At 45.9% G+C, this 24,927-nt stretch overlaps 1 protein-coding gene across 3 annotated transcripts in view; it reads right to left on the minus strand.

Annotated features, from left to right (window-relative positions):
* Positions 1 to 24,927, minus strand: part of NOS1 (nitric oxide synthase 1) — a 225,182-nt gene that overhangs the window by 40,620 nt on the left and 159,635 nt on the right. For all 3 annotated transcript variants that reach the window (XM_031650800.1, XM_017946235.3, XM_021923001.2), the window contains exons 9-16: positions 22,953 to 23,092; positions 16,346 to 16,520; positions 12,328 to 12,429; positions 8,519 to 8,713; positions 7,153 to 7,238; positions 3,659 to 3,803; positions 2,562 to 2,666; positions 1,938 to 1,996 (exon numbers count right to left, since the gene is read on the minus strand). In XM_031650800.1, the coding sequence (XP_031506660.1) occupies positions 1,938 to 1,996; positions 2,562 to 2,666; positions 3,659 to 3,803; positions 7,153 to 7,238; positions 8,519 to 8,713; positions 12,328 to 12,429; positions 16,346 to 16,520; positions 22,953 to 23,092 (1,007 nt within the window). The remainder of the gene's footprint in view (positions 1 to 1,937; positions 1,997 to 2,561; positions 2,667 to 3,658; positions 3,804 to 7,152; positions 7,239 to 8,518; positions 8,714 to 12,327; positions 12,430 to 16,345; positions 16,521 to 22,952; positions 23,093 to 24,927) is intronic.

Below are 24,927 nucleotides of genomic sequence, written 5' to 3' on the forward strand. Positions count from 1 at the left end.
GTGGTTCACACCTGTAATCCCAGCACTTTGGGAGGCTGAGATAGGCAGATCACCTGAGGTCAGGAGTTTGAGACCGGCCTGGCCAACATGGTGAAAGCCTGTCTCTACTAAAAACACGAAACTGGGCTGCGCATGGTGGCTCAAAGTGTAATCCCAGCACTCTGGGAGGCTGAGGCGGGTGGATCACGAGGTCAGGAGATCAAGACCATCCTGGCTAACAACATGAAACCCCGTCTCTACTAAAAATACAAAAAAAAAAAAAAAAAAAAAAATTAGCTGGGCACGGTGGTGCGCGCCTGTAGTCCCAGCTACTCAGGAGGCTGAGGCAGGAGAATGGCGAGAACCTGGGAGGTGGAGCTCGCAGTGAGCCGAGATCCCTCCACTGCACTCCAGCCTGGGTGACAGAGTGAGACTCCGTCTCAAAAAAAAAAAAAAAAAAAAAAAAAAAATTAGCTGGGCATGGTGGCATGTGCCTGTAATCCCACCTACTTGGGAGGCTGAGGCTGCAGAATCGCTTGAACCCAGGAGGTGGAGGTTGCAGTGAGCCAAGATCATGCCATTGTACTCCAGCCTTGGTGATAAGAGCAAAATTTCATCTCAAAAAAAATTTTTTATTTCCATTTTTTAGAGACAAGGTCTTGCTCTATTGTCTAGGCTAGGGTGCTGTGTACAATCATGGCTCACTGTAGCCTCGACCTCCTGAGCTCAAGTGATCCTCCTGCCTCAGCCTCTGGAGTAGTTGGGACTTCAGGTGCATACTACCACACCCAGCTAATTTTTAATTTTTTTTGTAGAGATGGGATCTTGCAATTGCCTAGGCTGGTTTGAACTGTTGGCCTCAAGCAATCCTTCTGCCTTAGCTTCCCAAAGCACTAGGATTATAGGCATGAGCCACCGCTCCCAGCCGTCAATGGTAAGTTTGATTAGATGCTTTTTCACTTTGTCAAATACCTTTAGAACTCAGTCCCACATTACATGCAGCTCCATTACAAACATATTTTTGACTACAGGTATGTTTTGTCTTATGATGTATCTTATCTTTTGAACTCAACTTCTAGATTAGCTGCAACTTCACTGTGAGCCTCAGACAGGAACCTTCTAAGGAAAGAAGTTCCATTCTTTGATTTTAGCAACTTTTTTTCTTTTTTGTCGAAAGGTCTGGCTGTTCAGGCTGGCCTCAAATTCCTGGGTCAAGTGATCCTTCTGGCTCAGCCTACAGAGTAGCTGAGACCACAGGTATGTGCTACCATGCCTGACTGCCTTGCACTGATTTTGAATGTAGGTTCCCAAAGAGAGAAAAATAATAATAAGAACAATATTTACACAGTGCTTTTTTTTTTTTTTTTTTTTTTTTTTTTTTTTTGAGAAGGAGTTTGCTCTTGTTGCTTAGGCTGGAGTGCAATGGCACGATCTTGGCTGACTGCAACCTCCACCTCCCAAGTTCAAGAGATTCTCCTGCCTCAGCCTCCCGAGTAGCTGGGATTATAGGCATGCGCCACCACGCCTGGCTAATTTTTGTATTATCAGTAGAGACGGGGTTTCACCATGTTGGCCAGGCTGGTCTCGAACTCCTGACCTTGTGATCCACCTGCCTCGGCCACCCAAAGTGCTGGGATTACAGGCATGAGCCACCACCTCCAGCACACAGTGCTTTTACATCTAGTTTGTGATTTGATTCTTACTAATTAGAAAGTCAAGGCAGGTGCTATAATCTCTATTTGATAGAAAAGGAAACTGAGGCACAAGGCTGTAAGTGACTCAGAAACCAAAATATTGGCCCTAGTAGACTGCAGACACCTCACAACTAAGACCCATCACAAATGGACTTCAGAGTACAGCCACCATCCAGAACTCAAATGTGAACCCCAGGTGCCGAAAGTCAATGTCCAGTTACCCTCAGGGGGTGGCGGGTGACATCGGAGGGGTCATTCACTTACTTCCTTTCTTCCTGCACAGAGTTGGGGTGCCTCATTTCCATCAACGCACAGCCAAATTTCTGGAGGTGAAAACATATGGGTGAAATTAGCACATCTTAGTAAATGGGAAATCAGGTCGGGCACTGAGCGTCTGGGGTTCTGGCTGTCATAGAAGAGACTGATGCCTGGAGGTCAGGATGTCAGGAGTGGTCAGGGGCTCAGGCTGGACAGTAATGCCTGGGTTACAGACTCAGTGGATACACCTGCTGTTTAAATGACTATAGATGTGGACTCCCTACCTCCAGCACACAACTTCCCTTTGGAGACTTCCTTAAAAATATTGTCCCCACGTTCCTCATCTACATCAGGGGATATCAAGCTCATGATAGGAGCAGCGATTGCAAACAAATAGCTTATTTAGGTGACAACATTTTCACCAGGGACTTGCTAACTAGTGGACACCCGTAGACTGAGTACTTGGAATTGTCCAACCTTTGTATAACTTGGATCCAAATGGAAATCACTGGCTTTGGGCTCTGGGAGGGTTTGCTACTGAATAGCAGGTACAGGAAGAGTCTCAACTGTGGCCCCCACTTCTTACTGATGATGGAACCACACTCTTAAACAGGTAAAAGCTCATCTCACCTCCCCATTCTCAGGGGGATCTCCGTTGCCAAAGGTGCTGGTAACCACGAGGACCAGAGTTTCATGTTCCAGGTGCACGATGTCATATTCTTCCATGGACATCACCTAGGTGGGCGGGGCACAGGTATGGAATGGGGAGAGGAAGAAGGGGATGAGGAGAGAAAAGAGGTGGGAGAGACAGGAAGCGATGGGGGAAGGGGAAGAGGAGAGAAAAGAAAAAATGTGAGTCATTTTGAGTCATCTCCTTTGGAAGGAGAACTGAAAGATCTGGGGTGTTAGTATTTCAGTGGGCTCAAGTGGGTAGAACTAAATGCTTTTTGGTAGCGTGGGACCTTGCTATGGTCACTGTGGCCTGAAGGATTGTGGAGAGTCTGGAGCAATGGTTCAAGCGATTGACAGACACAGAAACAGATCTTGATGAAATCCCTTGGGATTCTTATAGTCAATTGGTCTTGGATTCTTCCCGACCCCAGTTAGGTTGGGAATGATCTGGCTAGAGCTGACTAAGTCTTCTCAACCTCCTCTCTAATCCTCCCGCAAGCAGCATGGAGCACCTGACCAAACAAGTCTGAGATATCTGCCTTCTGGAAAGATGATTGCCCTGTGTCTCATCACCGTCTGAGCAACATTTCTCAAAATAGGTTCTAGAAAATCCCAGTCTCCTGAGATGCTCCATGAAAACAAGTGATCCACGATCAAACATGTTTGGGAAACGTCTATATTCTATCCTCGCCTCTTTTGGAGATTAGAACACATGCTTATAGATTACAGGCTCTGGGAAGTCCTGCCACAGCAATGAAAACCATTGAGCTGTACTTCAGGCAAAGCTTCCCAAACTGACCTCAGAATGGTTTCTTATAAACCCTCTAACATTTTGCACTAAAGAAGGGAATTTCATTTTGTGACTCCTGGACTCATGGGGAGAGGGATATCACAGTCCCCTGAAATTTATACCAACGTGCGTGTGAGCTGATAGGCATTGTCAGTTGTGCTTTCATCCTTTGCCAAAGGCTTCTTCTCTGTTGACTTCCCTCTCTCCCCTTGCCGCCTTAATTTACCATGAGAAGCTGGCGGAGCTAGGGCTACCCCCCACCTACCTTGGCATCAAAGGCGTGTTTGAAGATCTCACACAAGGTCTTGGCATAAGCTTGCGATTTGCCTGTCTCCGTGGCATACAGGATGGTTGCTTTGACCCTCTTGGCCATAGCCTGCCCCATCAGCTTGGCCGAGAACTTGACAGCTCTGGAGGGAAGAGGATGGAGATGAGAAATGGGAAACAGAAAAGGGGAGAGAAGATGCTGGATTGGGACTTTTGTGCAAGAACCAGGATCCATGAAATATAACAGAAGAGAACTCTCTTGATCTTTGATGACTTCAGGGGTTTCCTCAGAGGCACTCGAAGCCCTTGTGTTTAAGCACCATATTATTGAATCCTTTTATTTTATTTTATTTTATTTTATTTTATTTTATTTTTTTAACTTCTCTAGAGATAATGCTGGATATTAAATCCTTTATTAAATCCCACCAGAGGCTGGGCGCAGTAGCTCATGCCTGTAATCCCAGCACTTTGGGAGGCCGAGGCGGATGGATTGCCTGAGCTCAGGAATTTGCCACCAGCCTGGGCAACAAGGTGAAACCCCGTCTCTACTAAAATACAACAGAATTAGCCGGGCGCGGCAGCTGTGTGCCTGTAGTCCCAGCTACTTGGGAGGCTAAGGCAAGAGAACTGTTTGAACCCAGGAGGCGGAGGTTGCAGTGAGCCGCAATCGCACCACTGGGCACCACTGCACTCTAGCCTGGGTGACAGAGTGAGACTCTGTATCAAAAAAAAAAAAAAAAAATTCCCACCAGAGCAATTAGTCATGAGTTAAAAGAAGTAGTTAAGTTTTGCTAGCTTGTTACTTGATAGATCCCAGGCTTAAGAACCTTAGTGTGCCGAGCATTGCCTCAAAAGATGATCGTTCATCCATTTCCTCTCTCTTTCATTCATCAAATATTTATTAAGTGCCTAACTATGTGTCAGTATTGTTACAGGAACTGGAGACCATAGAGAACATAGCTATGGCATGCAGCTGTCATGGGGCTCATATTCTAATGTGTGTATGCACATGTGTGAATGAGAGAAAGACAGAGAGAAATGAATCACGAATAAGTCACCAGGCATTGAGTTTGATGGGATTTTAGAGGTTTGTTGGTCCACAAGGGAAGGACCAGGTCTGATTTATTCAGCAATGCATGCCAAGGGTCTTGCACAGAGCCTGATACCCAATAGGCACTAAATAAATATCTATCAAAAGAAGTTATGGGATGGGCATAGTGGCTCATGCCTGTGATCCTGGCACTTTGGGAGGCTGAGGCGGGAGGATCACTTGAGGCCAAGAGTTTGAAACCAGCTTGGTCAACATAGCGAGACTTCGTCTTTATAAAAAAAATAAAAGAAGTTATGAATTTTAAAAGATGCTGCCACTGAGACCCTGGGGAGTCTGAACATCAAATCCAGCCTCTTTCTAGCTAAACAGAAAAGCTCAAACCAGTGTCTCTTCCTTTTGCTCTACGGGGCAGGGCGAGTTCCGGGGGCACGTAGCAGACAGGCCAGAGGCTCAGAAATACCTGCGCTCGACTCCTGAGCAAGCCTCCCTGTTGTAACTAGAAATCTCATTGCAGACAAGTTGCTAACTTTCCCCCAGCTGGGATTATCGGCGTTAAGTTCATTATTTTTTAGAATCAGGGAAACCGCCCACGCTGCAGGAAGACTTAGCTAAGGGGAAGAAACAGAAAGGATTAAAAGGTACCTGGAGGGTTCCCTTTGAATAATTGGAGCATAAAGATGCATCTATAATTAATTCCCATTGTTACTACCCAAAACTCAATAGTGCAATTAATGTTTTAGATTTCTCCCTCCCCTTTCCCCCAGAGACAGTGGAGCTGAACTGAAGCCAACAAGTGCCTTCCCTGAGAATATCTGAGATGTTCTTTTTAGGGAAATGGTGGCTGCTGATGTGTTCTTGCTTGGCTGGGGGATGAGATTAGGGTGGAAGGAGAGAGATGGAGGGAGGGAGGGGGAGAAAGAGGGAGAGAGAGGAGAGAGAAAAGAGAGAGAGAGAAAGAGGAGAGAGAGAAGAGAGGGAGAGAAGAGAGAGAAGACAGAGAGAAGAGAGAGAGAGAGAGGAGAGAAGAGAGAAGAGAGAAGAGACAGAAACAGAAAAAGAAAAGAGAGAGAGAAAGAGAGAGAGAGAGAGATTGATTGATTGATTCTATGGGCTCTATTAATGGAACCAGGACCTAGGTTTGGGTCCGTGCAAGACCAATCAGTGTCTTGTCTCTTGGACCCAAGGCTTAGATGATACCTGTTGTACAACTAGTTATCATACATAGAGAATTCTGGACCTGAGGGAGCTGAGGAAAGAGAGTAGTGTCTTCTGACAAAAAGTTAGCTCCAAACAGCGATCTTTGGTAAGTGGATCAGTGGGGTTCTCTTTATTTGGGCAGAAGGCTGGCATCCCCATTAAATCAACTTAGTTAACCCTACCCTACTTGTCAGCTGGTTCCCTGGCTGGTCAGGCATGATTCAGGAAAATCACTCCTCAGTAGTCTCAGGCCATAACCCCCTTCCTGCCCCTCTTTGCTTAAACTTTGTTCATCTCATTCTTTAGCTCAATTGTCACCTCCTCTAGGAAGCCCTCCCTGACCTCCCAAACTCTGTGAACCATTATTACTTCCAGGAACCATTCCTCGATGGTACCTTCCACAGCTGCCATGTTTACTGTATTTGTTGATTCTTTGACAAAGGAATGGCTGTGAGCTTCATGACAGCAGGGACAGCATTTGTCTAGCTTGCCATGATCCCCCTGAAGCCTCACATGGTGCCTGGCACAGAATCTGCATAGCTAGGACTATAGGCATATGCCACAATACCCAGCTAATGAATGAATGAATGAATGAGTCAACGAACGAATGAGTAAAATTAGGGGTCAGCTCTGAACGAGGGTGCTCTCCAGGCAGTAGTGTGCTGGAGCCGACTAACTCCAGCTCCTCCCTACTCTGGGTTCAGTGACTTCCTAGGCCAGGCGCAGTGGCTCACGCCTGTAATCCTAGCACTTTGGGAGGCTGAGGCAGGAGGATTGCTTGAGGCCAGGTGTTTGAGACTAGCCTGGGCAACAAAGTGAGACCCCTCCAGCCTGGGGAACAGAGTGAGACCCTATCTCAAAAAAGAAAGAAAGAAAGAAAAAAAAGAAATTGGTCATAGTGGGAATATTTCCATCATGGAAACTGGCAACCATGAAAATCAAAGTATTACCATTACTATTTCTATTATTATTATTATTAGGAGGGCTGGTTCACCAACACACCATTGCCCCAGGACAAGAATTTAGGAAACTGGGATGAGGAAAGTGAGGCTGAGAAGGAGAAGAGTTGGAACGACATTCACAGCTCAGCCTCAGAGGCAAAGAAGGCACAGGTGGCTGGAGAAGACAAATAAATCATATCCTACGGAGAGGTCAGAGGGCACAGGAGTCTGCCCAGCCTCCTTCTCTGGGCTCTCTGAGTTTGTGCGCACATCCACCCCACCCGCCCACTGCAGGAAACTTACTCTGCCAGTTTCTTGAAGCCGATGGCTCGCCGCTTTGTGGGGGTCCCGTTGGTGCCTTTCCAGACGTGGGTGTTCCAGGGATCAGGCTGGGAAGAGAGGAGAGGGCTACGGTCACTCACTGCAGTGAGGGCATCTGGCTCCTGTTGGGGATGCTCAGGACCCCCTGGGGCTTGTGACTGCCTGACCCAGAATTCTGCCCACTGGTGACCACCATGGGGGTAGGGATGCAGGTTGGTGGGGGGGTGTCCTTGCCCAGTGGGTGGTCTGGCCTTGGCAGTGTTCTGCTAGCTCTTTCCCCTCCGCCCCCAGTCCCTCTGAAACTCTCTTCTTGTGACCCCTGACTACTCAGTCTCATTTCATCCCTCTCTCTCTTTTAGGAGGCAGGGGTCTCACTCTGTTGCCCAGGCGGGAGTGCAGTGGTGTGATCATAGCTCACTGCAGCCTTGACCTCCTTAGCTCAAGGGATCCTCCTACCTCAGCCTTCCAAATAGCTGGGACTATACAGGGTGTGCCACCACACTCAGCTAATTTTCTCTCTTTCTCTCTCTTCCTTCCTTCCTTTCTTTTTCTTTCTTTTTTCTTTCTTTTCTTTCTTTCTTTTTCTTTCTCCTTCCTTCTTTCCTTCTTCCCTTCCTTCCTTCCTTCTTCTTCCTTCTTTTCCTTCCTTCCCTCCCTCCCTCCCCTTCTCTCCCTCTCTCCCTCTCCCCCTCCCTGCTCTCCCTCTCTCCCTGTACCCTCTTTCCCTCTCCCCTTCTTCGTCCTCCCCCTCTCCTTCTCCCTCTCTGTCTTTCTCTCTTTCTTTCTGTCCCACTCTGTTGCCCAGGCTGGAGTTGAATGGCTTGATCTCAGCTCACTGCAACCTCCGCCTCCTGGGTTCAAGCGATTCTCTTGCCTCGGTCTCTTGAGTAGCTGGCATATGCCAGGCTAATTTTTTGTATTTTTAGTAGAGATGGGGTTTCGCCATGTTGGCCAGGCTGGTCTCGAACTCCTGACTCAGGTGATCCACCTGCCTTGGCCTCCCAAAGTGCTGGGATCACAGGTGTGATCCACCATGTCCAGACTGCTAATTAAAAATTTTTTTAGAGATGGGGTCTCACTATATTGCCCAGGGTGGTCTCAAACTCCTGGTCTCAAGCCACTCTCCCGCCTCAACCTCCCAAATCACTGGGATTATAGGCATAAGCCATCATGCTGGACTCATATTGTCTCTCTTGTTCTTTCAGCTAGACCCGTGCTATGGTAGCCACCAGCCACATGTGGCTATTGAGTGTCCAGAGCGCTAGCCTGGGTTGAAATGAGCCTAAATGTGACACACACACCAGATACAGGACACTTAATATGAAAAGAAGCAGGGACAGGGAAGGACCTGGTATTCGAAGGAGGGGGTGAGCCGGTAGTTGAGCATCTCCTGGTGGAACACAGGGGTGATGCTTCCAGACATGGGGGGCACAATCCACACCCAGTCGGCAGGGCAGCCTCCCCGGCAGCGGTACTCGTTCTCCATGTGCTTAATGAAGGACTCGGTGGCGGAGTGATGGTCAACAATGGTCACTTTGTCACTCTGTGGGAGGAGAGGCGACATGGGTCAGGAGGTACGAGAAGCGGGGGTATTTTGGGACTTCCTCCCCCAAAGAGCAGCATTTCCCAAAGGGTGGTCCCTGAGATGGTTTAGAACAGTGTGAAGTGAAATGGAGATTCTCTTTGCATTTCTTGTCCAGTCCTTCTACTTAGACCCAGAAGAAAGTCTTCGTTGGGTGCTTCTGTATCTTTAACACCTTTCTTGTCGATCTTGCGAATCTTCCTCTCTCCCATCCCACCCCACACCCTTTTCTTTCTTTCTTTATTTTTATTTTTTGAGATAGAGTCTTGCTCAGTTGCCCAGGCTGGAGTGCAGTGGAGCGATCTCGGCTCACTGCAAGCTCTGCCTCCTGGGTTCACGCCATTCTCTTGCCTCAGCCTCCCAAGTAGCTGGGACTACAGGCGCCCGCCACCTCGCCTGGCTAATTTTTTTTTTTTTTGTATTTTTAGTAGAGATGGGGTTTCACCATGTTAGCCAGGATGGTCTCGATCTCCTGACCTCGTGATCCACCCGCCTCGGCCTCCCAAAGTGCTGGGATTACAGGCGTGATCCACCGTGCCCGGCCTTTTTCTTTCTTTTTATATTTTTAATTTTTATATTTTATATTTTTAATTTTTATAGGTTTTTGGGGAACAGTATTTGGTTACATGCGTGGTTATTTGTGAGATTTTGGTGCACCCATCACCTGAGCAGTATACACTGCACCCAATTTGTAGTCTTTTATCCCTCACCCCTTCCCACCTTTCCCCACTTAGTCCCCAAAGTCCACTGTGTCATTCTTATGCCTTTGCATCCTCATAGCTTAGCTCCCACTTATGAGTGAGAACATACGATGTTTGGTTTTCCATTCCTGAGTTACTTCACTTAGAATAACAGTCTCCATTCCCATCCAGGTTGCTGCGAATGCCATGAATTCGATTGGTTCCACATTTTTAGCAATTGCGAATTGTGCTGCTATAAACATGTGTGTGCAAGTATCTTTTTTGTATAATGACTTCTTTTAGGTTTTTTGTTTGTTTGTTTTTTGTTTTTTTTTTTTGATACCGGGTCTCACTCTGTCCTCCAGACTGGAGTACAGTGGCGCAATCTCAGCTCACCGCAACCTCTACCTTCCAGGCTCAAGTGATTCTCCTGCCTCAGCCTCCTGAGTAGCTGGGATTACAGGCGCATGCCACTACTGCCCGACTAATTTTTGTATTTTTAGTAGAGATGGGCTTCACCACATTGGCCAGGCTGCTCTTGAACTCCTGACCTCAGATGATCTACCCGCCTCGGCCTCCCAAAGTGTCGGGATTACAGGTGTGAGCCACTGCGCCCCGCCTACTTTTAGTTCTTTAAGGAATCTCCACATCGTTTCCCATAGTGGCTGTACTAGTTTACATTCCCACCAGCACTGTAGAAGGATTCCCTTTTCACTGCATCCACACCGACATCGGTTATTTTTTGTTCATGGCCATTCTTGCAGGAGTGAGGTGGTATCACATTGTGGTTTTGATTTGCATTTCCCTGATCATTAGTGATGTGATGTTGAGCAATTTTTTCATATGTTTGTTGGTCGTTTGTATATCTTCTTTTTTTATTTGTTATTTATTATAGAGACAGGGTCTCACTATGTTGCCAAGGTTGGCCTTGAACTCTTGGGCTCAAGTGATCCACCTGCCTCGGCCTCCCAAAGTGCTGGGATTACAGGCATGAGCCGCTGTATCCACTGCCCCGCTCTTTTTTTTTTTTTTTTAATAAGAGGGAGGAACCTCAGGCAGTATCTAGCTAGAATTGCTCAACTTTGATTTATTTTCCTTCTGTTTGCTTATTTGTTTATTTAATATTACAATTAACATATTTATGGCAACCAGTGCTGGCTGGTTTAGGGTGGTGATATAAAATCTTAAAATATACATTTTTAAGTAATAAAGATGAGTCGATTAAGAAATAAAACAAGCACATCCCAGCTGAGGTGGGGTGGACTGGCTGTCAGGGAAAGCTGGCCCCAGAGCCTGCTGTGGTTGATGGGTTTGAATTCACATCTTGTCCAAGCAATGTTTTCTCTCTGTGCCCACAAACCTTGTTCCCTTCCTACACTTTTCTGTTTTCATTATTCATCTTTTTTTTTTTTTGAGATGGAGTCTTGCTCTTGTAACCCAGGCTGGAGTGCAGTGGCCCGATCTCGGCTTACTGCAACCTCCACCTCCCGGGTTCAAGCAATTCTCCTGCCTCAGCCTCCTGAGTAGCTGGGATAACAGGCATGTGCCACCACACCAGGCTAATTTTTTGTATTTTTAGTAGAGATGGGATTTCGCCATGTTGCCCAGGCTGGTCTTGAACTCCCGACCTCAGGTGATTTGCCTGCCTTGGCCTCCCACAGTGCTGGGATTACAAGAGTGAGCCATAGCGCCTGGCTAGTTTTCATTGCTCATCTCAATCACATCCCTGTTGTCTCTGGCTTGACAGACTTCATACCAGTCCATCAGGCCAAATGCCACGCTCCTGAAACCTTATTCTCCATGGTTAAGAGAGAAGGGAGGTGGCCTCCTTCCTTCTTGCCCTGTCTCAACTTGTCCCTTTCCTCTGACATTCCTCAGTGCACCCACTCCAACCAGATCTGACATGGGGACCTATGGCTTCTATTCCTATCCCTCCATGGCTTGATTTAACACATTCATTCTGCTGACTGTGTGTGCCTCTCATGTGCATCTATGGGGGTCTAGCTGCCTAGACTGGAAGCCCCCAGAGGACAGTGATGGCCCCTATTATGGAGAGCAACTTCTAGTCTCTAGATCTCCTGGTTGGCCCAGGAGAATCCTAGTTGATGTCCATTGTCCTGGCATAGTTATTACTAGTGTCCCCCTCTGGCTCTCAAAAGTGTTGTGGTGGCCAGGCGTGATTCACGCCTGTAATCCCAGCACTTTGGGAGGCTGAGGCAGGTGAATCACCTGAAGTCAGAGTTCAAGACCAGCTTGGCCAACATGGTGAAACCCCATCTCTACTAAAAATACAAAAATTAGCTGGGCGTGGTGGCGGGCACCTGTAATCCCAACTACTCAGGAGGCTGAGGCAGGAGAATTGCTTGGACCCGGGAGGTGGAGGTTGTAGTGAGTCGAGATTGTGCCACTGCACTCCAGTCTGGGTGACGAGTGAAACTCCATCTTAAAAAAAAAAAAAAGTGTTGTGGCTTAGTTGATACATTTTCCAGCCATCCTGCTATAATGCCATTTAGCACAGCCTTATGCATTTAGGAGCCTATATGTTTCTGACCATGTTGAAGAGTATTTGTCTCTGTTATGTGATAGTCTGAGGCCCTAAGAGATGACAAGACAGAAAGGATGCCTCTTGTCTGAATTCTAAAGAACTCTAAGCAACAAGACAGAACACTCCCCTACCTCTGCCACCGTCTGTTCATCTCTTCATCAAATGGTCCCCACCCAAGATCCACACTGGAGAGGAGGGCATGCAGGATGGAAGTTAGACCATGCTCATGGACACAATCTCCCCAAAGGTGGTGTCTGGCAGTGAGGTCTCTTGACCCTCTGCACCAAGGCTCTGAAAGGTTTGAGCTCCCATCTGAGGCTTGACCCTGGTGGTGCGGGCCCTGGTGTTACCTGGAAGCTATAGAGAACCGCGATATTGATCTCCACCAGCGCCTGGTCCTTCCACAGCGAGGACGTCTTCCTCATGTCTAAGTTCATCTTCTTGGCCACTTCCTGAAAGAGGAAGGAAACACAGATTTACAGGCTGGAGTATCTCTGGATTTCAGATTGAAGAGGGACAGGGCTAGTGGCATGAAAGAATTTCTTTTCTTTTCTTATAAATGGAGTCTCACTTTATCACCCAGGCTCGAGTGCAGTGGTGCGATCTCGGCTCACTGCAACCTCCACCTCCTGGGTTCAAGCGATTCTCCTGCCTCAGCCTCCTGAGCAGCTGGAATTACAGCCATCTGCCACTATGCCTGGTTAAGTTTTTGTATTTTTAGTAGAGATGGAGTTTCACCATGTTGGCCAGGTTGGTCTCAAACTCCTGGCCTCAAGTAATCCACCTGCCTTGGCCTCCCAAAGTGTTGGGATTACAGGCATGAGCCACCTTGCCTGGCCAAGAATTTCTTAATTAATTAATCAATGAATTCATAGACTAATGAACTCAATCATTCAAAAATTTTTTATTGATCTGTTGGACTAGGTATGAAATAAAAATGTAAAAATATTTAAAAAGTTACAATTTTTATTGAGAACCTACCAGCAGCAGGAAACTAGAGACTTGGCTAGCCCTTTAATTATTAAGCTTGTATTCTAATGGGGGAGAGAGACACTTAATATAGTGGTAGGTGCTAATTCCTAGGAAGAAAATAAAGAAATGGGATGAAGAGGGATATAGGGGCTGGGCTAATTCAGTCAGGGTAGTCAGGGAAGGCCCACTGTGGAGACAGCATGTAAGGCGAGGCCTAAGTGATGAGAAGCAGTCAGATACCTGCAGATCTGGGCAGGGAGTGCTCTAGGCAGAGGGGGCAGCAAGAGCAAAGGCCCTGGGGTGGGATGAGGCTTGGGCTATCTTAGATACAGAAAGAAGGCCAGAGGGTGCTTGGAGGAGGGTGGTACGAAAGAGGTAATTGGTGGCAGTGAGACAGGACTAGCTGGTACAAGATCTTGAAAGACAGGCCAAGGAGTCAGGATGTTATTCCAGATGTGATAGGCACAGGGGGCAGGATCTCTGGAGCATTTTTTTTTTTTTTTTTTAGATGGAGTCTTGCTCTGTCGCCAGGGTAGAGTGCAGTGGCGTGATCTCGGCTCACTGCAACCTCTGCCTCCTGGGTTCAAGTGATTCTCCTGCCTCAGCCTCCCAAGTAGCTGGGACTACAGGTGCGTACCACCATGCCCAGCTAATTTTTGTAACTTTAGTAGAGATGGGATTTCACCATGTTGGCTAGGATGGTCTCGATCTCTTGACCCTGTGATCCACCCGCCTCAGCTTCCCAAAGTGCTGGGATTACAGGCGTGAGCTGCTGCACCCAGCCCCTGGAGCATTTTAACAGAGATGTGGGTCTGTGAGTGCATCATCTGCTTTCTAGTAGGAAAAGCTCTTCATCCATCCTACTCTACCCCTAGAGTGGTCACGACCTAGCATCTAGGCCATGGGTGCTTTGAGCTCATGAGGCCCCTGCCAGTCTCCATCTGACAGATGAGGAAACTGAGGCTCAGAGAGGTGCCTGGACATGTCCAGTGTCCGCAGAACCAGCTAGCCTCAGAGTTGGAGCCCAGGGAGATGCCTAATATCGAAGACCTTGGAGCTGCTCTCCAAGCAGCTGATGCCTTCAGTAAAATCACTTGCAAAGAAAGGAACTTATGACATGCGTGTTACAGCTAAGGCAGAAGCAGGAGCTGGTGTCAGGAGCAGGGAAGACCCAATAGCAAGTGCATTAATTAAAGGCCTGCTTTTCACTTCCTCTGTCAATACTAGTCACTGGTGGGAACCCAGGTCTCATTACGGGACTAGAATGCAGCAATGTCTTGGGTTTGGGTAAACTGCTCCCAGACCCAGCTGTCAACGTTTGTACATCATGGCAGATGGAATTGGAGGGTCGGGTGGGAGAGAGGCTCATTTCAATTACCCGGAGACTACTCTTTGCAACTGAAATGTAAACAGAAATCAGAGAGCAGACTTATTAACTCACTCTTCGAGGCTGAGGCATTAGTTTCTGCTTGGGGTCTCTATCAGCGACACATTTGCGGGAAGAAATTTGATGCTGCTTTCCATAAATACATATAAAGCTGGAGTGTATGACAGAGGAAAGTACACACACGGAGGAAAGTATGTATAGAAGAACAATGCTATTATTATTCTATGCATTATTTTGGTTAAAAGAATAGAAATTAATTGCGGGGGGGGGGGAACTCCTTAAAAAACAATCCCCAAATGCAAGTTGAGCCACATCTACGAAAACCGCCTGAAACATTTTTTCCTTCCTGCCAGAAGTTTGCACGCATTAGTGGTTGTTTAGGCTGGGCATGGTGGCTCACCCCTGTAATCCCGGCACTTTGGGAGGCCAAGGTGGGTGGATCACCTGAGGTCAGGAGTTTGAGATCAGCTTGGCCAACATGGTGAAACGCCATCTCTACTGAAAATAATAATTTAAAAAATTAGCCGGGTGTAGTGGTGTGTACCTGTAGTCCCAGTTACTTGGGAGGCTGAGGCAGAAGAATTGTTTAACCCGGGAAGTGGAGGTTGCAGTGAGCCAAGATCGCACCACTGCATTCAAGCCTGGGTGACAGAGCGAGACTCCAATCCCCTACCCCCCAAAAAAAAGAAAGAAAGAAAAAAGAAGTTTGCATGCATCAGTGGTTGTCCAGAAGAATCTCCTAAGGAACTTTGCAAAAATGCAGATACCCAGGGCCCACCCCAGACCTATGACATCAGAACCCCGATGAGTGGGACCCAGGCATCGCGAAGCCCCCCAGGTACCCTCTGATGTGTGGCAAAGCTGAGGATCCCTGGCATCTGTTTTCCACAGTGATACCAGTGGCTTTTTTTTTTTTTCTTTGAGATGGAGTCTCGCTCTGTCGCCCAGGCTGGAGTGCAGTGGCACAATCTCAGTTCACTGCAACCTCCGCCTCCCCAGTTCAAGTGATTCTCCTGGTTCAACCTCCTGAGTAGCTGGGATTATAGGTGCACGCCACCACGCCTGGCTAATTTTTCTATTTTTAGTAGAGACGGGGTTTCACCATGTTGGTCAGGCTGGTCTCAAACTCCAGGCTGTGATCCGCCTGCCTTGGCCTCCCAAAGTGCCGGGATTACAGGTGTGAGCCACCGCGCCCAGCCAACCAGTGGATTTTTAACAACACAAACCTGATGCTCGGTTCTGGGTTCTAATCTTGGTTCTGTGCCTTAGTTCCTGTGTGACACAGGCCCGATGCTTAACTTCTCTGTTTTTCGGGGCCCTCTTTTGAAACAAATCCAACAGCAGCAGAGTGTTGTTAGAGACATTTGCTGACAAAAATGCAGCAATCATGATGCTTTCACCAAAGTTGGGCTTCAGGAAGCACCGCTCCAGCACTTTTTAGTAGATACGGATGACTCAGCCCGGGAGGGAATCAGACCCTCCGCCGAGAAATGCTTAGAGTGGGGAACCACTGCCAACCCTCCTCCTTTGTTTTTTAGAAAAGACACTAAATATGTCCCGAGTTTGTCAGTCATCCTCAAGCTCTTCTAACAAGATTTAAGACTGAGAGGCAGTGGAGTGGGGTGGTAATGAACTTGGACCATAAAGTCAAACCAGACACACGTCCCAGCCCTGCTGCCCGCTAGCTGTGTGACCTTGAGCTTGTCATCTGTCGAAGGCGGATTCTCATACCTCGAGGTTCAGGTGAGGATTAAATGAGAATGGAACACAGAAACAGTGCTTCGAATGGTGTTAGCATGGGCTATGTGCTATGTGTGTGTTTGCTGTCATTTTCATCGTTGTTAAAGACATGGATGCCGCTGGCATTTCCAGGGGCTTCTCTGGGATTGTAGTTCTATTCTAACCCCTTCAAGTTTCCAAGCAACCAAGCTCATCGTGGAGAAAGGGACTGCTGAGCTGGTACCCTCTCCTATGTGCTTTTCCGTGTGGTGACCAGAGAGGGTCCTTACCTCCAGGATATTGTAGCGGGAGTTGTCACAGTAGTCGCGGACACCAATCTCTGTGCCCATGTACCAGCCACTGAAGGGACAGGCGCTGAACTCCAGGCCGCCAATCTCCAGGAGCATGTTGGACACGGCAGGGAGGCCGTACCACTTCAGCCCCAGGTCCTTGAACCACTCAAACCTGCAGGGAGTAACAGGGCCCAGCTCACCTGGAGCAGATGTCTCATGGGCGGGACAGCTTGAATCTAGAGATGCTAAAATGCTAAGGATTGAGTGGGACTGACAAGGTCAGAATACGGTTCCTGGGCCCTGCTTCAGATCTGTGCAATCACAGGTTCTGCAGCTGGGACCTGAGAATGTACATTGTTAACATATTTCTCAGGTGTTTCGGATGGATATCCAGGCCTGGAAACTACTGCCTTAGGCTGCCGTTTCTCTCCCAAACCCACCCTAAAAGTGAGTCCAGGAGAAAGTGTGCGGACCTCTCTCCTGCTTCCCTGACTGAGCACCCTCCTACCTTCAGGGCCTTTGCACAGGCAGCCCCTTCCTCCTGGGATCTTCTCCCTTCCTTCTGTGCTTTCAGTTCTCACTCATACTTTAATTTTCAGCTAAAATCATGCTTATTCTGGAAAGCCTTCCCTGAGGCCCAGCTGGTCAGGGGATTTCATCCTAGGTACCATACATTTCCTTTGCAGCACTTTATTAAAATTAAGTGGTTATTTGAGTAATTATGTGTATAAGCACTTCTTGTCATTGAGATCATAAGCACCATGGGGCAGGGATTGAGTCAGCCCCCGAAGCTAGCACAATGCCTGGCCTGCATGGGGAACAATGAACTGTGTTGGATGAGCCAATAAGTGAATGAATAAACATAGAGGCTACATTTCATCAAGGAACTGGGTGAGTTCCCAGATATCAGGCAGTGTCAGGAGCCTCAGCACACCTGCTCCCTCTCCAAGGCTGGGGCTAGGGTGAGGCAGGTATGGCACTATCCTTGGGTGTAAAATTTAAGTAGGGGGAGCTATTAGGTTGGTGCAAAAGTTGTTGTGGTTTTGCAATTACTTATGAACCAATCTAATAGTTTCTCCCTCTTAAGTTTACTTTTGCCATTCAAAGTAATGGCAAAAACCACAATTACTTTTGCATCAACCTAATAAAAACTCAATAATATCAGTGCTATTATTTATCTATACAACATTTTAAATTAATGCAACATTTAAAAAATCAAAATGTATGTGTATATATGATGAACAATAATGTAGGATTCCACCCTACACTTGTATGATACCTCGTTCATCTCACCCTAATCTCAATCCCAAGCTGGATCCTATCTTTATTGAAAATGTTGATATATTGTTCATCATGTGCTTTTTTTTTTTAAAAAAAAATTAACTTTGAGACCAGAAACTATAAAACTACTAGAAGAAAACATCAGGGAAATGCTTTAGGATATTGGTCTGGGAAAGGATTTTATGAATAAGACCTCAAAAGCACAGGCAAAAAAGCAAAAATAAACACACAGGATTATATTAAACTAAAAAAACGTCTGCAGAGCAAAGAAACAAGCAACAGAGTGAAAAGACAACCTAAAGAATGGGAGAACATATTTGAAAACTATTCATCCACCAAGAGATTAATATCCAGAATATACAAGGAACTCAAACATTTCAAAAGCAAAAACCCCAAACAATTGGATTAAAAAATGGGCACTTGCTCTGAACAGACATTTCTCCAAAGAAGACAGATAACCAGCAAATACAGGAAAAAATGCTCAACATCATTCATCATCAGGGACATGCAAATGAAACCCACAATGAGATAACATCTTATCGCAGTTAGGACGGCAATTATAAAAAGACAAAAAATAACAAATGCTGGTGAGGTTGCAGAGAAAAGGGAACTCTTAAACACTGTTGGTGGGAATATAGGCTAGCACAGGAGTATGCAGAACAGTATGGCAGATCCTCAAAAACCTGCAAATAGAACTACCACGAGATGGGTGCAGCACACCAACATGGCACAAGTATACATATGTAACAAACCTGCACGTTATGCACATGTACCCTAGAACTTAAAGTATAATAAAAAAAAAAAAAAAAAAAAAAGAACTACCACGAGATCCAGCAATCCCAGCAGTGGGCACTTATCCAAAGGAAAGGAAATCAGGTTGGGCACAGTGGCTCACGCCTGTAATCCCAGCACTTTGGGAGGCTGAGGCAGGCGGATCATTTGAGGTCAGGGGTTCGAGACCAGCCTGACCAACATGGTGAAACCCTGTCTCTACTAAAAATACAAAAATTAGCTGGGTGTGGTTGTGTGCGCCTGTAGTCTCAGCTACTTGGGAGGCTGAGGCAGGAGAATGGCTTGAACCTGGGAGGTGGAGGTTGCAGTGAGCCAAGATCGCACTACTGCCTGGGCTGGAGTGAGACTCGACTCTGTCTCGAAAAAAAAAAAAAAAGAAAGGGAAAGAGCATCAATATGTCAAAGTGATATCTACATCTCCATGTTTATTGCAGCACTATTCACAGTAGCCAAGATATGGAATCAACCTACATGTCTAACAACGGATGAATGGATAAAGAAAATGTGTGAGGTAAAGAAAATGCGTGAGATATACATATATATGTATATAAAATATATATTGACTATAGTCAATAACAACATAATTGTATGTTTCAAAATAACTTAAAGAGTATAATTTGATTGTTTGTAACCCAAAGGATAAATGTTTGAGGGGATAAATACCCCATTCTCCATGATGTGCTTATTTCACATTGCATGCCCATATCGAAACGTCTTATGTACCACATAAATATATACATAGATAAATACATATATAAAAATATATACACCTACTATCTACCCACAAAAATTAAAAGTAATAATTAAAAAAAAAAAAACTCTACCAGGTCTGGTATGGATCAAGTTCAAAAGAAATTTGGAGGCCGGGCGCGGTGGCTCAAGCCTGTAATCCCAGCACTTTGGGAGGCCGAGACGGGCGGATCACAAGGTCAGGAGATCGAGACCATCCTGGCTAACACGGTGAAACCCCGTCTCTACTAAAAAATACAAAAACTTAGCCAGGCGAGGTGGCGAGCGCCTGTAGTCCCAGCTACTCGGGAGGCTGAGGCAGGAGAATGGCGTAAACCCAGGAGGTGGAGCTTGCAGTGAGCTGAGATCCGGCCACTGCACTCCAGCCTGGGCGACAGAGCGAGACTCCGTCTCAAAAAAAAAAAAAATAAAGTAAAAAAATTTTGGAGACTTCTCTCTCTCTCTCTCTCTCTCTCTCTCTCTCTCTCTCTCTCTCTCTCTCTCTCCCTCTCTCCCCACACTGGAATACCATTCAGCCATAAAAAAGAATGAAACCATGTCACTCACAGCAACATGGATAGAACTGGAAGACATTATGCTAAGTGAAATGAACCAGGAACCAACAGTTAAACACTGAATATTCTCACTCATAGGTAGAAGTTAAAAAAAAAATTGATCTCATAGAAGTAAAAAGTAGAACAGAGGATGCTGGAGGCTGGGAGGTGGAGGGAGAAGGGGGAATGGGGAGTGATTTGCTAAAGGATACAAAATTACAGCTAGAAAGGAATAAGTTCTACTGTTCTATACCACTGTAGGATGACTATAGTTAACATTAACATACATTTTCAAATAGCTAGAAGAAAGGATATTGAATGTTTCCAATACAAAGGATAAGTGTTTGAGATAATGGGTGTGTTAACTACCCTGATCTGATCACTATACATTATTTATATTCAAACATCATTATATATCTCATGAATATATGCAATTATACATCAATTAGAAAAATAAAATGAAACATTAATTTTGATTTAAAAATATTGCATTCTTGGCCGGGCGTGGTGGCTCAAGCCTGTAATCCCAGCACTTTGGGAGGCCGAGGCGGGTGGATCACGAGGTCAGGAAATCAAGACTATCCTGGCTAACATGGTGAAACCCCATCTCTACTAAAAATACAAAAAACTAGCTGGGCGTGGTGGCGGGCACCTGTAGTCCCAGCTACTTGGGAGGCTGAGGTGGGAGAATGGCGTGGACCCGGGAGGCGGAGCTTGCAGTGAGCCGAGATTGCGCCACTGCACTCCAGCCTGGGAGACATAGCGAGACTCCGTCTCAAAAAAAAAAAAAAAAAAAAAAAAAAAATTGCATTCTTATATTTATTTTGATTATTATTGAGTGTGTTAGCAACCCCCTCGATTTTATTCAATCCCAGGTTTGAGTCTAGTGCCTCACAGCCAGTGTCTTTCATTCTCAAAGGACAAATGCTATTTGTGTTGCTGGCCTGAGACCTTGAAGCAACTTTATGACTCCAAATTCCTTTTGAACTTGATCCACACCAAGTTCTGTAGAGTTTTTTTTTTTTTTATCATTGTTTTTCATTTTTGTGGGTACATAGCAGGTGCATGTATTTATGGGGTACATGAGATGTTTTGACGCAGGCCTGCAATGTGAAATAAGCACATCGTGGAGAATGGGGTATCCATCCCCTCAAGCAGTTATCCTTTGAGTTACAAATAATCCAATTACACTCTTTATTTTAAAATGTACAATTATGTTATTATTGACTAGAGTCACCCTGTTGTGCTATCAAATAATAGGTTGTATTCATTCTTTCTATTTTATTTTTTTTGAGATGGGGTCTTGCTCTGTTGCCCAGGCTGGAGTGCAGTGGCATGGTCTGGGCTCAACTGCAACCTCTGCTTCCCAGGTTCAAGCAATTCTCCTGCCTCAGCATCCCAAGTAGCTGGGATTATAGGCACGTGCCACCACGCCCAGGGAATTTTTGTATTTTTAGTAGAGAGTTTTGCCATATTGGCCAGGCTGGCCTCGAACTCTTGACCTCAGGTGATCCTCCTGCTTTGGTCTCCCAAAGTGCTGGAATTACAGGCATGAGCCACTGTGCCAGGCCTCTATTTTTTTTATATACCTTTTTTTTTTTTTTGAGATGGAGTCTTGCTCTGTCACCCAGGCTGGGGTGCAGTGGCCGGATCTCAGCTCACTGCAAGCTCTGCCTCCCAGGTTTACGCCATTCTCCTACCTCAGCCTCCTGAGTAGCTGGGACTACAGGCGCCCGCCAACCCGCCCGGCTAGTTTTTTTGCATTTTTTAGTAGAGACGGGGTTTCACTGTGTTAGCCAGGATGGTCTCGATCTCCTGACCTTGTGATCTGCCCGTCTCGGCCTCCCAAAGTGCTGGGATTACAGGGTTGAGCCACCGCGCCCGGCCTTTATATACCTCTTAACTGTCCCAATCTTCCCCTCACCCCCTTCCCAGCCTCTGGTAACCATCCTTCTACTCTTTATATCCACGAGTTCCATTGTTTTGATTTTTAAATCTTATAAATAAGTAAGAACATGTGATGTTTGCCTTTCTCTGCCTGCTTTATTTCACTTAACGTAATGATCTCCAGTTCCATCCATGTCATTGCAAATGACTGAATCTCATTCTTTTTTACGGCTGAATAGTACTTCATTGTGTATCTGTGCCACATTTTCTTTATCTATTCACCTGTTAATGGACACTTAAGTTGCTTCCTTAGTGTTGCAGCTATCGTAAACAGTGCTGCAAGAAACACAGGTGTGCAGATATCTCTTCGATATACTGATTTCCTTTCTTTTGGGTATATACCCAGCAGTGGGATTGCCGGATCATATGGTAGCTCAATTTTTAGTTTTGTGAGGAACTCCAAAGTGTTCTCCATAGTGGTTGTACTAATTTACATTGCCACCAACAGTGTACAGGGGTTCCCTTTTCTCCACATCTTTGCCAGCATTTGTTATTGCCTGTCTTTTGGATAAGCCATTGTAACTGAGGTGAGATGCTATCTCATTGTCGTTTTGATTTGCATTTCAATTGAGAGAACTGTTTAAAACTCTACAGGACTGGATCATCAGATCCTATAGAGTTTTAAACAGTTCTCTCAATTGAAAATGTGGGTCAGGTACAGTGGCTCATGCCTGTAATGCCAGCACTTTGGGAGGCTGAGGCGGGAGGATCACTTGAACCCAGGAGTCCAAGACCGGCCTGGACAACATGGCAAAACCCTGTCTCTACAAAAAATACAAAAATTAGCCAAGCATGGCGGTGTGTGGCTGTAATTCTAGCTACTTGCAGGGGCTGAGGCGGGTGGATCACTTGAGCCCAGCAGGTCGAGGCTGCAATGAGTCACGTTGGTGCCACTGCACTCCAGCCAGGGCAACAGCGGCAGACCCTGTCTCAAAAAAAAAAAAAAAAAAAAAAAGAAAAGAAAAAGGAACAGGAAAAGAAAAAGCATGCTCACAACAAGACAGTATGGTGCTTCTGCTCTTTCAATGCTTAGGGCTGGAAGAAGGGCAGGTCCTTGTTAATGGCTTAGGAGTGAGATGGTTCAGAAAAGGTGGTGGTCTCCAGGCTGGTCAAAGAGGTCTTTTTGCTCCTTGAGGGAACTCACTCTGCCCAAGCCCGCAGTGAGGACAGGAACCAAGCCCTCCTTTCCCCTTTCAGCTTCTGTCTGGACTAGAAAGAAAGCCAGGGGGGATGGGGCTGGGCAAAGAGGGGCACTGGGCAAACCCACTCACCCTCTCCCACCCCTTGCCGGTCCCTCTTACTTGGGGTGCCTGATGGGAACTTCCAACACCAGCTCTGGAGGAATCTGGAAGAGCTCAGGGTCATTGCCGTTGGCCTGAAGCAGGAGCGGCAGGACATCAAAGCGGCCTCTCGGGGGTTTCCAGCCCTGCTGTATGCAAATCTGCAAGCAGACCCGGCCAGGTAACGCCACTGTACCCCACACCCTACAAACATGAGCCTTATGTGGGAAGCGGGGGTGGGGTGGATAGAGATCCAAATGCAAGCCCCCAGGAGACATTTCCTCTGGAGGCTCTTGGATCACGTCACCTGCTTTATAAAGTTCTCCCTGACATCATCATGTATTAGGTTGGTGCAAAAGTAATTGTGGGTTTTGCCATTACTTTCAATAGCAAAAACCACAATTACTTTTGCACTAACCTAGTAACTAGCATGATTTCTCATGGGCCCACAGGACAGAGGGCAAACCCTTCCTCTGGCACTGAGCATTGTTTTCCGGGTCTTCCCTGCCCACTGGAATTCCTAGAGGGCAAGGGCTGAATCTGACTAACAAGTGCATCTGCAGGTTGCCAGCTCTGTGTTTGTATTAGGTGTTGTAAGATACAAAGAAAATCTGCTGAATTTGATGAAGGCAGATGTATTAGAATTACAGTATAAAATGCACATGTTACAGCAGCTGTCCAATAAAAATATAATGCAAGCCACGTAAGTAATGAAAACTTTCTAGTAGCCACATTAGAAAAAAAAAAAACCGGTGAAAATAATTTTGATTTTATCTTTTTTTGCTAAGCTTCTTCAAATCATGGGAGAAAATAATTTTAATAATATACTCATCTTAAAGTTCAATAATGTCCTTGATATTAATATTAATTTATTAATAGTATATTAAAATATTACTATCACATATTCTAATTATATATTTGACATTAAAATTAAATATGTAACACACTTATTCATCCAATAAATATATCAAATAATACATTAAATATCAACATTAATTTATTAATAATAAATTATTGAGTGTATTTAAATATATTTAACATTAAAATTAAAAATATACTTATTAATCCAGTGAATCTATTAATTTGTTAATAAATATATTACCCTAATGTATCCATATTATTACTATTTCAACATAAAAAATGATCAATGGGCCGAGCGTGGTGGCTCATGCCTGTAATCCCAGCACTTTGGGAGGCTGAGGTGGGCAGATCATGAGGTCAGGAGATTGAGACCATCCTGGCCAACATGGTGAAACCCTGTCTCTACTAAAATACAAAAAATTAGTTGGGCATGGTGGTGCACATCTGTACTCCCAGCTACTCAGGAGGTGGAGGCAGGAGAATTGCTTGAACCCAGAGTTGCAGTGAGCTGAGATTGCACCACTGCACTCCAGCCTGGTAACAGGGCGAGACTCCGTCTCAAAAAAAAAAAAAAAAGAAAAAAAAAGATCAATAAGTTATTTCCCTCTCTTTTTTGGACCCAGACTTTGAGATCCAGTGTATATTTTCTCTTATGACACATCTCAACTGGGACTGGCCACATTTCAAGTGACCAACAGCCACAGGTGTCCCTATTAGGGCAGGGTTAGAGGGTTTCAAAATGTAAAATCGCATGGTTAGGTTTGGAATGATTCTTTGTGCTTAGTAAAAAGAGGAAGCACCAAATCATGGTACAGGAGAACACATCCTGCTCAGCAAGGTTTCCAGAGATGGAGCAAGAGGAAGAGTTTGGGGCGTTTATGTTCTGGTGACCACGAAGACAAGGTCAGCCAAGTACACAGTTAGTGCTCAGCCAAGTGGAGCAGGGAGTCTGAGCCTGGCTGCCTCTAAAATGGCACAGGTGCAGCTCCTGGTTGCCCTGGTTACAGTCCCCTCCTCATGAGAATAACATTTTCATAAGAAAAGCCACAGGCAAACAAAGTTGGCAGCCAGGAAGGAGTGGAGCAGCCCTTAGCTTTGCCAGCTACATTTTCAAGGAGATACCACCGGGGAGGGG

This window comes from Papio anubis, chromosome 9 (assembly GCF_008728515.1).
Source record: "Papio anubis isolate 15944 chromosome 9, Panubis1.0, whole genome shotgun sequence".
Lineage (NCBI taxonomy): Eukaryota > Metazoa > Chordata > Mammalia > Primates > Cercopithecidae > Papio > Papio anubis.